The sequence below is a fragment of the Rattus norvegicus genome, chromosome 5 (genome assembly GCF_036323735.1).
Source record: "Rattus norvegicus strain BN/NHsdMcwi chromosome 5, GRCr8, whole genome shotgun sequence".
Lineage (NCBI taxonomy): Eukaryota > Metazoa > Chordata > Mammalia > Rodentia > Muridae > Rattus > Rattus norvegicus.
In genome coordinates, this window is record NC_086023.1 from 170063980 (window position 1) to 170076904 (window position 12925).

The 12925-nt window shown below is 54.3% G+C and overlaps 1 protein-coding gene across 2 annotated transcripts in view; it reads left to right on the top strand.

Moving 5' to 3' along the window:
* Megf6 (multiple EGF-like-domains 6) overlaps window positions 1-12925 on the top strand; it is a 100859-nt gene that overhangs the window by 43281 nt on the left and 44653 nt on the right. Inside the window, 1 exon segment of one of the 2 annotated variants that reach the window (NM_022955.1) lies at window positions 7312-7434. The exons of the other annotated variant lie outside the window; for it this stretch is intronic. Coding sequence (NP_075244.1) covers window positions 7312-7434 — 123 coding nt within the window. 2 annotated transcript variants of the gene reach the window in all.

Consider the following 12925-nt stretch of genomic DNA (forward strand, 5'->3'; position numbering starts at 1 on the left):
AAGAAAGACCCACAGAGTAGCAGAAGACAGCTACAGGTCATGTCTTGAGTGATCCTAGTTGAATGAACGTCCCATTGCTGTGCCTTGGCTATAGTTTTGAGAATGGCCCTAGGTCCCTCCTGCTTTTGAAGGAGTATATAGGAAAGCCTTAGCAGAGTTTGGGGTCTGCCCATCCAATTTGTGCTCTGAGGAAGCACAAACAAACCAAGGGGTTTGGAACCGCAGTCCCCAAGCCAGTACCTACTATTCCTAGCTGATTTTGGAGCCCTGGCTTTAGGACAGAGGTTTGGAAGATGTAATCAATTTCGATCTTGAGAGGGAGAAACTGGCCAGGATTCCCCAAGGGACCTGTGTGCCGTTACAAGGGTGCTTAATGGAGGAATGGAGATTAGGCACGGAGAGGAAGTTGTGTGGCCTGGGAGGCAGAGGCTGGGAAGATGTGGCGGGAACAGGAGCTGGGAAAAACCTGCCTGAGATCTAGAGGAAACGTGGCGCTAACCCATGCCCTGATTTGGCTGAGTGTTGGAATGTTGGCTCCTTGACTGTTAGAGGCGAGAGAGAACAGAATCACTGTTTACTCTACCTGGTTAGGAGTATTTTGAATCGAATTTTAAATTTTATTTATATGAGTGTTTTGCATGCATGCGTGTATGTGCCCATGTCTGTGGAGGGTAGAAGAGGGTGTTGCGTTCACTGGAACTGGAGTTACAGGGACCACATCAGTGCTGAGAACCAACGTGGGTCCTCGGCGAGAGCAGTCAGTGCTCTTAACCTCTAAGCCACTTCAAGAGCACTTTGTGACAGCAGCAATGGAACCTGTGTCTCCAGTTCCAGGGTACCTTGAAGTCCCCACCTGACCCAGTGTGGATCACTACTAACCTCTGGCCCAGACTGCCTCAGCCTCCGCCTGCTGACGTGAATTTGCCATGCACATCCCTTCCAATCTGGCTGGACTAACACCCCAGACCCTACCTCATTGTCTGATGTCTGATCTTCCGCAGACGGCCACCCCTGAAAGCAGCCCTCTCTTGTCACCAGCTGAGCAACGGTGCTAACTACCCAGTCACTGTCATTTCCTGCATCCACCTTCTTCCTAAAAAGATCCGTTTCTTTGATCCCTGAGGCCAGACACCTGCTGTGGCGTTTGGCAGGGTACACAGGAAAGGAGGCACAGTGGCTTCCTGGCCATGGGGAGTGGAGGGGGACACACGGGTGCTCAGCCCCACCCTGAACAACACCTCTGAGCTTGTTCAGCCTGGAGTGTTGAGCGGGCATGTTGGCCCTGCAGAGCAAGCTTACACAGAGGTTCCCAATTGTCCCGCTGCCCCGAGGGAAGGGGGCCCATCCAGACTCAGAGGTGGAACATTCCTAAGGAAGAACATTCCTAAGGAGGTGGGAAAGAGGCCCAGCTAATGCATCCTCCTCAGATCGGAGCCTCCTGGAGTGTTGTTGGCGGAGGAGGGGGTGTCCCCGAGATTGTTTCTCAGTTGGCACAGCAGAGAGGCTGCCCACCCCCTCCTACGGGAGGTGCTTTTCCAGGCCTCCCAGGCCTAGGGTTCTTTCTGAAGTCCCTTGTACCTGCAGCCCCTCGCCTTTCCCCCGGGAGCTCTGGGTAGCTGACTCTGGTCCAGCTGGCCTGCATCAGCTCTTGGCTAAGACTCAGGGAGCAGCCCCGGCCTGTCTGGGTGACACCTGGCTATAGGAAGAGGGGATTATTGGCCTCATGAACAGGCAGGGCCTCATAAATCCTGGCTCCTGACAAGCAGCCTGAGGCCTGAGGTGGGCAGAAGGGATCGGGTATTATCATTGTCCCCACAGGCTCACAAGTTGAGGCCCTGGCTGTCTTCCCCCTATCCAGTGGGCGTGGGCAGCCCCTTTGGGTGCCCCGGAACATGTTCTGTATAGCAAGGCCTCCTGATCTGGGAAGCGATTCTTCACAAGCCAGTGTGTGTGTGTGTGTGTGTGTGTGTGTGTGTGTGTGTGTGTGTGTGTATGTGTGTATGTTGGAGGGGGGCATCCTTTGGCTGAGCCCTCCCCCTTTTCTGTTCCTCAAGATTTCTAGAATGGGTGTACTGATATGCCAAAAGGCTAGCTATGAGGTCATCAGGTTATCTACAGAGGTCCGAGTGAGAGTAGCCAAGGGCAGGCTATGCCTAGGCGGAAGGTCCTCTGGGCTATGAGTCTCTTGATCAAGGTTTGTGTGTGTGTGTGTGTGTGTGTGTGTGTGTGTGTGTGTGTGTTAACCCTAGTCTTAAGGCCCTAAGAGTCCAGCAGGGTGCATGTTGGCCCTCCTGTGTACCTTTGGAAGAGACTGTATTCTCTAGTCCAGCATGCCAGCTAGGTGGGCCTTGCTGCCAGTCCTCAGGGCCGTCTGGACACCCATCCTTGGACCAAGCCTGAGTTGTGAGGAGGGTTTGGATTCCATCCACTGTCTGGGCTTAAAGGGGAGCAGCTCCACTGGTGGGGGGCTGTTGAATGCTGCCTGGCTTGGGGTGCAAAGTAATTGTGGGGTTCCTGGGGGGCAGGGCTAGACGGATGAGGCTGCTCTCCCCGACTGAGGCTCTCCTGTTTTTTCAGGAGTCTCTCAGGTCACCTTTTCAGGTTTCCCTGCTCCATCTAGATGTATTCTAGACTGTGGTCACATTGTCCCCCAGGCATCAGGCCCAGCCCCAGGTACTTTTATGCTATCTTGTTCCCATAGGCCTCTGGGTCCTGGTCACTAGTTATCTGCTTAGAGCCTGGAGCCTGGAGAAGACAGCTAGCTGCTTGGGGCAGAGGGAGGGACAGATGAAGCCACGGTCATCGGCACCTTTGTGACCAGGTTTGGGTTTGTGGGGTGAGGTGCTACGGAGGCCGTTTTCCCACTGGTAAAGTGGGGTGTGTAGGACCGAGCCACGGTACTACAGTGCAGAGGAAGTTTCCTGGGTTGTAACCTTGTGGTGATGTCCATCTTGGAGTCCAGCACAGACCGGTGGCATGTCGCTTGCCCCAGCTCTTAGCTCTTGGAGCCTACATCTGTTGCGGAGTGGGAAGGGAGGATAAACCTTATAAGACGCAGTTTCCCAGATAGCGACTCTGGGCAGGGACCGTCTCCACTTGGCTGCTTCTCCTGTGTGTGTGTGTGGGGGGGGGCAACACCTCCCCTTCTTCCAAGTTTCTAGCCTCTGCCCTCAACCAATTCTCCCTAGCCGTTCTTGGTCTTCTTACAGGACACTGTGTGAACGTTGTCTTGATCCTGTGTGGCCGTGGAATGTGTGAGGAGGGAGAAGCAGCAGTCTCGGGTCCTCCGTGTGCTGTTTGCTGAAGACCCTTTGGGGCTAGCATGACAGGTTGAAAGCTAACCTTGACAGAGGAAAGGGGAGCCGGGCATGGGGGCATATATCCCCAGGGAAGGATTCCAATCTGGCTTGCCAGAGGCCCATCTATTACACAGCTGCTGTTGGGGCCTAAGGGGTGGATAGAGATGTCCGCCTCAGGGACTGTGTTCATACTTTTCTTAGTGTTTTTTGGTAGAACAACTTCTCCAGGGGGAGAGGAGTTCCCCCACATCACACCTCCTGCTGGTCCCCCCCGTCTCTCCCAACCACCATCTTTGATGATTAATGATGGCCTAGTGCGCCAAGCATGCAGTCCGTCCCCTGGGGTCTGCATTGGCCTTGGCTGTTTGTCTGTGCTCCGTGCTTATTAGAAACGTGCTCTCTTCTTTGCCTCGGGCCCCTGTAGAAGTTTCCACGGCGTCTCGCCATCTTTGGAGGCTGTGCCCAGGTTCGGCAGGACTGAGTCTGTCGGGCACCTGCCACAGCCTTGGCTCTGCTTGGTGGGATTGCTGTGTGAGAGAGTCCTGCACATGCACATCTGTGTCGCTCCTGAGGTCTGGAAGGACCCTCAGATCCTGGTCCTGGCAGCCAATCTCAGAACCTCACCACCATACCCGGGAGCATCATATGTTGACGGATGGGCAGGTGAGGGTGTGCCAGCCTCTTCAGGGCGAGCACTGAGATGCTGAGGTGTCCACGTGGCTTGGTACTCATTCATGGAGTCTCCACAGTGAGGTCCGAGCTGCAGAGGGGTCCACGCCCCACTTTTCCCTTTGCATGAGAATCCAAGAAGCAATGGAGGTACCCAGTATGAGGATCATTTCCTTTTCTGTTTAAACTGAGGTGACCTTCACATTATGAAAATCACCGTCTACCACCATGAAGATCAAGCGGCGGTGCCGTGCGTTTTCAGCGGGTACAAGATCTACCCGGGACAGGGGCAGCACTAAGTCAGGATCTACGGAAGGTTTTTCAGTTTCTTAATGCAGAATGTGAGTCCCCATTCCTTTCCCAGAGGGATCCTGGATGACTGGATTGTCCTGCATAGAAAGTACAGCAGGAAGAAGGTCCAGAGAAAAGAACCCACCGTGCGGTCGAATTCCAGCGAGCCATCACTGGGCAGATATAATGGCCAAGAGGACTCAGAAACCAGGAGTCAGGAAAGCTCACTGAGAGCAGGCTATCAGGGCTGCCAAGGAAGCAAAAAAAAAAAAAAAAAAGGCTAAGCAGATATCAAAGAAGACAGCCATGTTGGCTGCCAAGGCCCCCACAAAGGCAGCCCCTAAACAAAAGACCGTGAAGCCTGTGAAGGTCTCTGCTCCCCGAGTTGGTGGGAAATGCTAATTTGGTAGAGCAGAGTTTAAAATAAAGATCTGTCTCTAAATCTTAAAAAAAAAAAAAAAAAATCACCCATCTGGGTTTAGGCTTCAGTGGCACCTGGTGTATTCCTCCAGCTGTGACACCACCGCCCCTTTGTTTTTGTCCCCAGCTCCCTCCTGCCATCTCTTTTCTGCAGCGTGACTGTCTCATGCTACTAGAGCAGCATGGTGTGTAGCCCCTGGGGTTGGCTTCTCAGGAATCCTTAGGTTGCTGCTCCAAGGACAGATTGACATGGGGACAGCCGGACAGCTAGGCATTGCAAAGAGGAGTGTGAAGGTCTCCCCTGGGGGTGTTCTGGTGACCCATTGCAGGGACATCCTAGTAAGCCATGGGGTGTCCTAGTGAACCTTGGAGGTGTCTTAGTGAGTCATCAGTGGTAGGGGAACATCCTCCTGAACTCAAGGATGCCAAGGCCCGGGGGATTTTTTTTTTTAAAAGATGCACAGCGGTTGCATATATTGTCTTGAAATGATGATCTTTAGCCCCCCAAGATCAACATCGGAGTGATGCCAGCCCAGACTGCAAGGGCAGCTACTTGGTGGACCTCTGTGCTAGGCACTAGGTCTGGCTCCAGTGGTGGATTCAGCTGTGAGGGTTCTTGCTCCAGGCCACCACGTATGCATGAGTGTCACAGCCTCCCAGCTGCACTGACTTGAGAAGGTTTCAAGGCTCATTCCCAAAGCTTGGGGATCCTGTCTTTGCAGACCAGCACTCCCAGGTGACAAATGGGACGTGCCCACAGGTGTTTTGTGCACTGGAGAGGGCTTGAGCATATGCAGGGATGAGGCAGTTTATACACGAGTGACGGGCTCTCTCTACTGAGCAGTTTACTGTGAACTTCAAATGTAGTGTGGAGACCTTCCTTGGCCATCCCCACCTCTGAAATGTCTCCATCACTGTCCAGATGGCCAACTGGCCTTGGCCGTGTGCATAGAGGGTGTTCAGCCAGGGACCTGACCACTCTGCCCTGCTCCACTGGTTCCTGGTTGTGACAAAACCTGGGAGGGAGAGTAAGGGTGAGTGTTCTGGAGCTCATATTGTTTGGGTGTTTTGCTTTTATTTTATTTATTTTGTTTTGCTTTTTTGTTTTTCAAGACCCCTGAGGTTCTGAGCTGTAGTGGGCATCCTTACTCTGGTGCCTACATATGGTTTTGTGAGGTTTCCTAACCTGGATCCATACATTACTATGAGAGAACCTTCTTTGACTGTGACCCTGATCCTCAAGTCGTCCCCGTGATCCCTCAGCTTCCCTTCTAGTTTCCCACTCAGTGGTCTGAATGACAGGACAGGCCTAAGCTGGTTTTTTAGCTCATACCCTGGCTCTCCAGCCAGGCTTTTGTGCTGTCTCCTCAGGCCAGCAGACAGGGGACCCTAGGCATCCCAGCCATGACCTCTGCCGAGACTCTGTAACTCCTCAGGAATTCCTAGGAAATTCCCACCGTTGGCTTCGCAGGGCTAGACTGGTGGCTGCGTTCCAAGAATCCAGAGGCAGCCGGCCAGTGTCCTTTGGCCACCACCATCCTCAGGCGACGGCCGGTGTCTCTGAGGCCCTTAGCTTAGCTGGGAGAGGTTCTCCTAGGAACCCTTCTGACGAGATACTGGAACCACTGGATAAGCTTTGGGCCATCTCAGACCTGAGAGTACCCATACCTGGTTCTTCCAGCTTCCTGTGTTGCTGTAGTCGGTAAGGGTTTGGCTCCTCTCCTAGCAACAGGACACGTCAGGTAGAATAAAGGCTTATCTATGTGTACCTGTGACATGTTAGGATTCCCCTTGTCCTAAGTCTGCCTTAAGGTTGATTGTGTTTGGGGACACTGGAGGGCCAGCTTCCCTGGACTCAGATGAGGTGGTATGACCAGGTGGGTGGGCAGAGGCACAAATACTGACTCAACACATGATAAGTCTACACATTCATAAATAAGGTCCCTGCAGTCCCAGGCTGGCCAGACCGGGCGGCGGCTGGAGCACTGTTTCTCCCATGTAAGTCTGAGCCTGTTAGGAGTCCTCAATCTCAGCTACGCAGATGCTGTCTCAGAGCGGTCATCTGTGCTCTGTACCCGTAAGAGCTGATCAGAGGGAAAGGAGCTGTGGTCTCAGGCCCTGGCAGTAATGGTCCTCTAACTCTGCTGTATGCTCACTGCCTTCCCTAACCTGACACAGCTCTGCCCGATCACAACATAAAAGGAAGACCAAAGCTGTCACGGTGTGACCAGGGTGTTGAGTCCATGGTCAGGGTTCCGTGAAGAGGGATCGTGTGGGGTCACCTAGCTTCAGAGCAAAGGGAAGCTGGTTTCTTAGGAAAACCTAATGCTGCACAGGTGGCCTTCCTGGAGCCTACAGGATGCTCTGGGGCCAACACGGCTGGTTGTAGCTGCTCCTGAAGGTCAGATCTCCTTCAAGGGGCTGCTCAGATACTGTCCTGAAGACCTGTTTCCCTGGATGCTAGGAGAGCCGCTTCCCTGGTGCTTGGGTGGTGGAGTGGGGGGTGGTGGAGTGACTGTGGGTCTGTTCCTCTCCCTCTATGGGGTCTGTCCTGTTGACTGATGCCTCCTTCCCATCCCTTGGGGACACCGTGTTTCCGTGGCCAAGTGCGTATCTGCGTTTCTCCCCGCAGATGTGGACGAATGCGCCAGTGCCAACGGGGGTTGCGAGGGCCCATGCTGTAACACTGTGGGTGGCTTTTACTGCCGCTGCCCACCCGGCTACCAGCTGCAGGGTGACGGCAAAACCTGCCAAGGTAAGACGTGTCTGTTAGACAAAGTGGGTGGTGGGAGCCAGGGACAAGCTCAAGTTAGGACTAGGAGCTAAGACCCTCTGGGGGAAGGGCCCGCATCCCTGTGACACTGATAGGAGCCTTGCCTGTCAGAGGCCTGGGGCTGGAAGCAGCTTGCCAGCTCTGAACCGGCCCCCGTGACTCCGCCCCAGCAGTTCTGGCAGTCTGTCAGCAAAATCAAGACCAGACAGAAGTAGATCCTGGAGAGACTCAGGGAACTGAGCAGGGAGGGGGGCTGAGGGGGCCCTCCTGTCCCCAGCCCTTTAGTCCCCCCTCCCTTTTCTGCATTCTCTGGCTGCCCTCACATCTCAGCCCAGGGCTGGTTTGAACAGCTGAGTCTCTTGGAGCGTTTGAGGCCATCAGTGGTCAGGGTCTGGGTCGACAGGCTGCCCTCTGCTCTCTGTATCAGATGGTCACTGTCTGCGTCTTAGAATGTCCTCAGCTAAATGTCACACCATCTCCAGCTATTCAGCTGCCCATCTGTGAGCCATCTGCCTACAAGTCGGGGCCTGGACCGCCGGACTTGGGGTCTGGAGAGGCGTTGAGGCGGGGGTGTCTGCTCTGCATGAGGCATTCTAGAGGATAGATTCCCATGTTCTCCTTTCTAACTTGTTCCTGTAACCAGCAGGAGGTTGGAGGTGGGGAATGTTGCTGAAACACTAGTGTCATGCCCCAGCCCTCTGGCTGTCCCTCCACATGTCTAGCCTAAAGGGAGGTAGGACAGACAATTGTTTAATGAGTATTGTGTCTGTGTTTCCATGCCTGTGCAGCCGGTCCCTGTGGATGCCCCCAGAGCCCATCCCTCTGCTTGCAGGTCACCTTGCCAGCAGAGATTTGCATTTTGGGTTAACCAAGCATTAAAGATGGCTCCTGCTTTGAACTGGCTTAGTAAGTCAGCCCTGGGAAGCAGCTTGCAACCCCGTTCTTGTATCCGCGACATGGCTGTGCATAGCGAATGCTCAAGACCTTTGTGGGTTAGAGTCTCTCACTGTGTCCTATAGATGTCCTAGGGAGATTGACTGGTCCCCATGTCACAGAGCCCAGATAGCTTCCCTTGTCACTATAAGCCTGCGGTATCTCCCTCTGAATGGACGGGGTGACGGCTAAGCTGGTTTAAGGAGCAAACTGAAAGACTGATACAGGCCTGGCCCTGGGCCACTTCCGGTGAGCCAGTTCCTCTAATCAAGTGTTGTTTATTTTTCTGCCCCGAGTGCCACCTGCCCCTTGGCTTGGCTTCTTTCACACCCAAGGTGGAATCAGTCTCTCCAGCCCCATGGCTTCCCAGGTGGGGGCTGGTCTGACGTGGCTGTCTACTCTTCCCAGAGCCTCACCGTATCTGGGAGTCTGGGGACATTCTTGAGTGGCATACAGAAAACCATGCCAACGCCTCTGCTGGGCAATGCAGACTCCCAGCATTCCTCTGGTCTGTCTTCTGGAGTATGTGGCAGTCATCAGTAGGGCTGACCAGTGCCCGGCCTGATGATGTCTGCGCCTGTCGGGCAGCAATTACCCAAGGGCAGATTCCCAGAGTATCTGCCGGGGCTGGGGCTGGGCAGTGGGGTGCCATGCCTAGGGTCTTTCCAGAGCCTGCACGGAAGGCTCATCATAGCCATGAAATCATCTCAGAAGCCCCTCACACGGACATCAGATTGTAGGTCAAAGCCCTCAGCATCGGGACGCCACCACGGTGCTTGGAGTAGGCAGGTACTTCCTACCACCCGGGGGCCTCTCTGTCTAGCATTCCCGACTCTGGTCATTTGATGCAGTGGATCAGAACCTGGCTCTGCTGACCCCCATATTTCCTATAGCCCGGGAGAGTGGATTGGGTGGGAGCTCTGTACAAAGGTGGGGTTCTAGACAGGTATTGTTAAGCCATCGGAAAGGGTGACCCCCGCCCCCAAAGACCTAAGGAGCCCCAGAGAAGACTTGCTATCTTCTCATCCCATTTACACCCACCCTGTCTGGGAGAGGGATGATCTCAGGTATGCTTAGAGGGCGTGTCCCATCATCTTCCTCCCAGAAGCCCGGAGTTTGTAGCATGTGCTCTGGACCTGGTGTGCTGTGTTGATGCCTGTTCTGAGTGGGACATGGACATTTGGGAGCTGAGCACAATGCCAGCAAGCTATTCAGACCGGCTCCCACTTGCGTGCCCCCAGGGATGAGGTAACAGAAGGCAAGAGAGGGTAATGACCTAAGGCCTAAGCTATCCATCCACGGGGGATGCTGAACTTGGGCCTTGTTTGTACAAGGCAAGCTCTCTACCACTAAGCCTTACCGGCAGCTGCCTTTGAGACAGGGTCTGACTGAATTTCCCAGGCTCCTCCTGACCTTGCTCTGTGGCCCAGGCAGGCCTTGAACTTGGGATCTTCTTGCCTCAGCCTCCAGAGAAGCTGGAATTGCAGGCCTGTGCCTCTAGGCCTGTTTCTGTGTTACGGTGTGAGGCATTGGCGTCTCTGTTTGGGGTCTCTAACGGTAGCCCAGGTCTTTGCAATCTGGCAGAGGTGGGCAGAGACAGGGGGCATGGCCAAAGAACCAAGTCTTAGGCAGAGGCGGAATGGTGTCTCAGACATGGATGGGCCTCAAACCTTGCATTCCAGCAGCAACTGCCTTCTCTCCTCTTCCTGCCTCTTCCCTGCCTCCCCACCCCCTGCCCCGGTTCATGCCCCAGTTCTTCGAGTTTCAGATGATTGGAGGTCTAAGTCACCTCATGGCCAAGGGGCTGCTGAGAGCCAGGAGCCTGCTGAGCTCTTTCTGTGTCCCCTGCCAGCCCAGCCTCCTCTGGCAAACACGAGGCAGCACAGCTCGTGGGGCGCAAGCTGCCTGCGCGTGTGAGCATGGACTTGCAGGAAATGAACAAGTCCCAGGAGGGGAGGACTGCCTGGCTTGCTCATGCAGGGAGGTGTGTGCAGAGTGGATGGCAGGGTGAGCTCAGAAACTACCAAGAGGGATGATTTGTCGCCGTGAAACAGAACCGGCAAGGGAGCCTGCCTGGAGGTGTCTTGGCCCTGGCTGGCCCTGAGAGCTGGTCCAGGCTGGTATATGTCATGTTCTAGGAGGCTCTGCCAGAGCCAGGGCCAAATCCACTCAGCTAGACTGGGTGGCCATAGTAATATTATCCACTGCCTCTGTGTTGCTGGGTGGCATCTGGTCTCTGCTCTGGACTAGTCCTTCTGAACAGGTGGGCCCAGGCTTGTGTAGGGTAGACCTATCAGGCTTTTCAATGAAACTTATTTCATTTGTTTGGTGTGTGTGTGTGTGTGTGTGTGTGTGTGTGTGTGTGTGTGTGTGTGTGTGTTTGCATGTGTGTGTTTGTATATGTGTGTGTGTGTGTGTGTGTGTGTGTGTGTGTGTGCGCGTGCGTGCAACCTGTGGTGGTGTTCCTAGATACTTGTCTACTTCCTTTTGGGACACAGGGTTTCTCACTGGTTTGGAGTTCACCAAGTAGGCCAGCAGCCAGTAAGCCCCAAGAGTCTCCCCATTTCCCCCTTCCCAGATCTGTGACTACTCATGGAGGCCACCCTGCCTGGTCTTCACACTGATGAGGCAAACACAACTGAACCATCTTTCCAGACCCAAAAAGGTTCCTTTCTGTATGTCTTGCATTGGCAAAGCCACTCCAGTGCTCTCCTTTGGTGCCAGTGAGGGTTGAGCATCTCCCTAAGCCCTCAGGAAGGTGTGTGTCTGAACCTGGGCTTCTGTCAGCAAAGCATGACACATAGGACTCTTGGCTCGTGAGTCGTTAGAGGATTCAGGAAATGCTCAGAAACCAGGACCAGCATCCCTCCTGCCAACCACCAGGCCAGCTTTAGAGGCAGATCATGGGGGGAGAGATTCTGCTTGCTTACCAGCACTGCCTTGGAAGGCTGGCCTGTGTCCTGGGTGATCACAGTCCTCTGCCTTCTCTATACCTAGGTTCTAATGGGGGGCAGGTCTTTCATCAGGCCTGGGGCTCCTGTCAAATTCAGGCAAGCTCCGAGGCCATAGTTTACCTTACCTGGCTTCCTGCCTCGGCTGCCCTCTGGCTTGGAGTTCATTTCTAAAACATTCCTATCTGTAAAATGGGTCCAGTCCTTACACTGGCCTGAAGGCTCTTGTGATGCTGTAACAGGGCGAATTAATTATTCTCTCTTAGTGCTGTCAGGATGGAGGCTGGGGCTTCTCATGGGAGTATGGGGTGGGGGTAGGGGGTGGGGGGTGCTTGGTAGCCCTTCCTGATTCAGGTCTCCAGGCCTGCCTTCCCATGCGGGGTTGGGACTCTGCAAGAGATGCCCCGTAGCAGGGAGGCTTAGCCTGATGAAGACCCAGGCTCCTGTCATCTCCCCCAGCTGTAGGATTTTAAGAGTGGAGCTGAGATCGCTTTGGAATGTTCGTGAGAAGCTCGCAGTCTCCAACTCTTCATGGACACTATGTCATTGTCCCCAAGGAGGCTCCCCCAAATCAGGGTTCCCAAGAAGCTTGTCTCACCCGCTCTCAGCTGTCACAGTGGCTCCAGTCCCATGTCTGTCACACCCACTGATGCAGGCTTGTTGCCCGAGAGCTTCATCGCTTCATCGCCAGGTCCTCTTTATCCCTAGGGAGAGGAAGGAACGTGGGAAGTGAATTGCAGCTCCGATAAAGGTTCACAGCAGGGACCCAGGCCAGTTTATACTGATCCATAAGGGAGGACCAGCAGTGTTCCTTTAGACCCCATTCTTGTGACTGACCCCTGGGGTGGCTGTGTGTCTGTGCCTGTAGAGCTTTCTCTGGCTCTCTTGCTAGGCAGTGTCTGGACCCCAGGAAGCAGTGTTACTGCAGAGTCTTCCCCAAGTCTCTAATACCTGTGGATCTTGTACTTCTTGGGGTGGCCTGGCCTCAGCAGACAGGGAGGACAGGGAGAACCGTGACCCTACACTCACAATGCTGGGACCCTGTGATCATTCTAAGGAGGCTCCTTTCCAAGGAGGCAGATGTTAAGGAAAAGCCCCCCCAAGCTTCACCCACTGTCAAAGAGCCGAGCTTGAGGACAGAGAGGATCAGTAGTGGCTGCTGGGTCCCAAGCAGGGATGGTGATCCCAGGGCTGACTGGCGACTGCAGGGCCCTGTTCTCGGCCCAGCTGGCCGCTTGCGTGGCCCCTTCTCCCACTGCAATCCCTCCATTCTCCCAGGCCTTTGGGAACACAAGAGACGTGTGTTCCTTCCCCATCTTTCTGGTAGCAGTACCTGGCACACAACTGGCATTTGTGTCTACCAATGTCCTCTGTGAACTCGGACGGATGTTACATGCAATTTGCGGTGTGGTAGCATGAAGAGAGGCGATTATAAGAGAGCTTAAAGCCTGACGCCCCATCTACCCTCTAAGGAAGACCCGAGTGCCGACAAGGAGGAGCGGGCCTCACCAGATGCCAGCCCCTGTCCTGGCTTAATATCTAATTAAGTTAGTGATTAGTTAGTTGTGATTAGTGATTAGTCAGTTCCT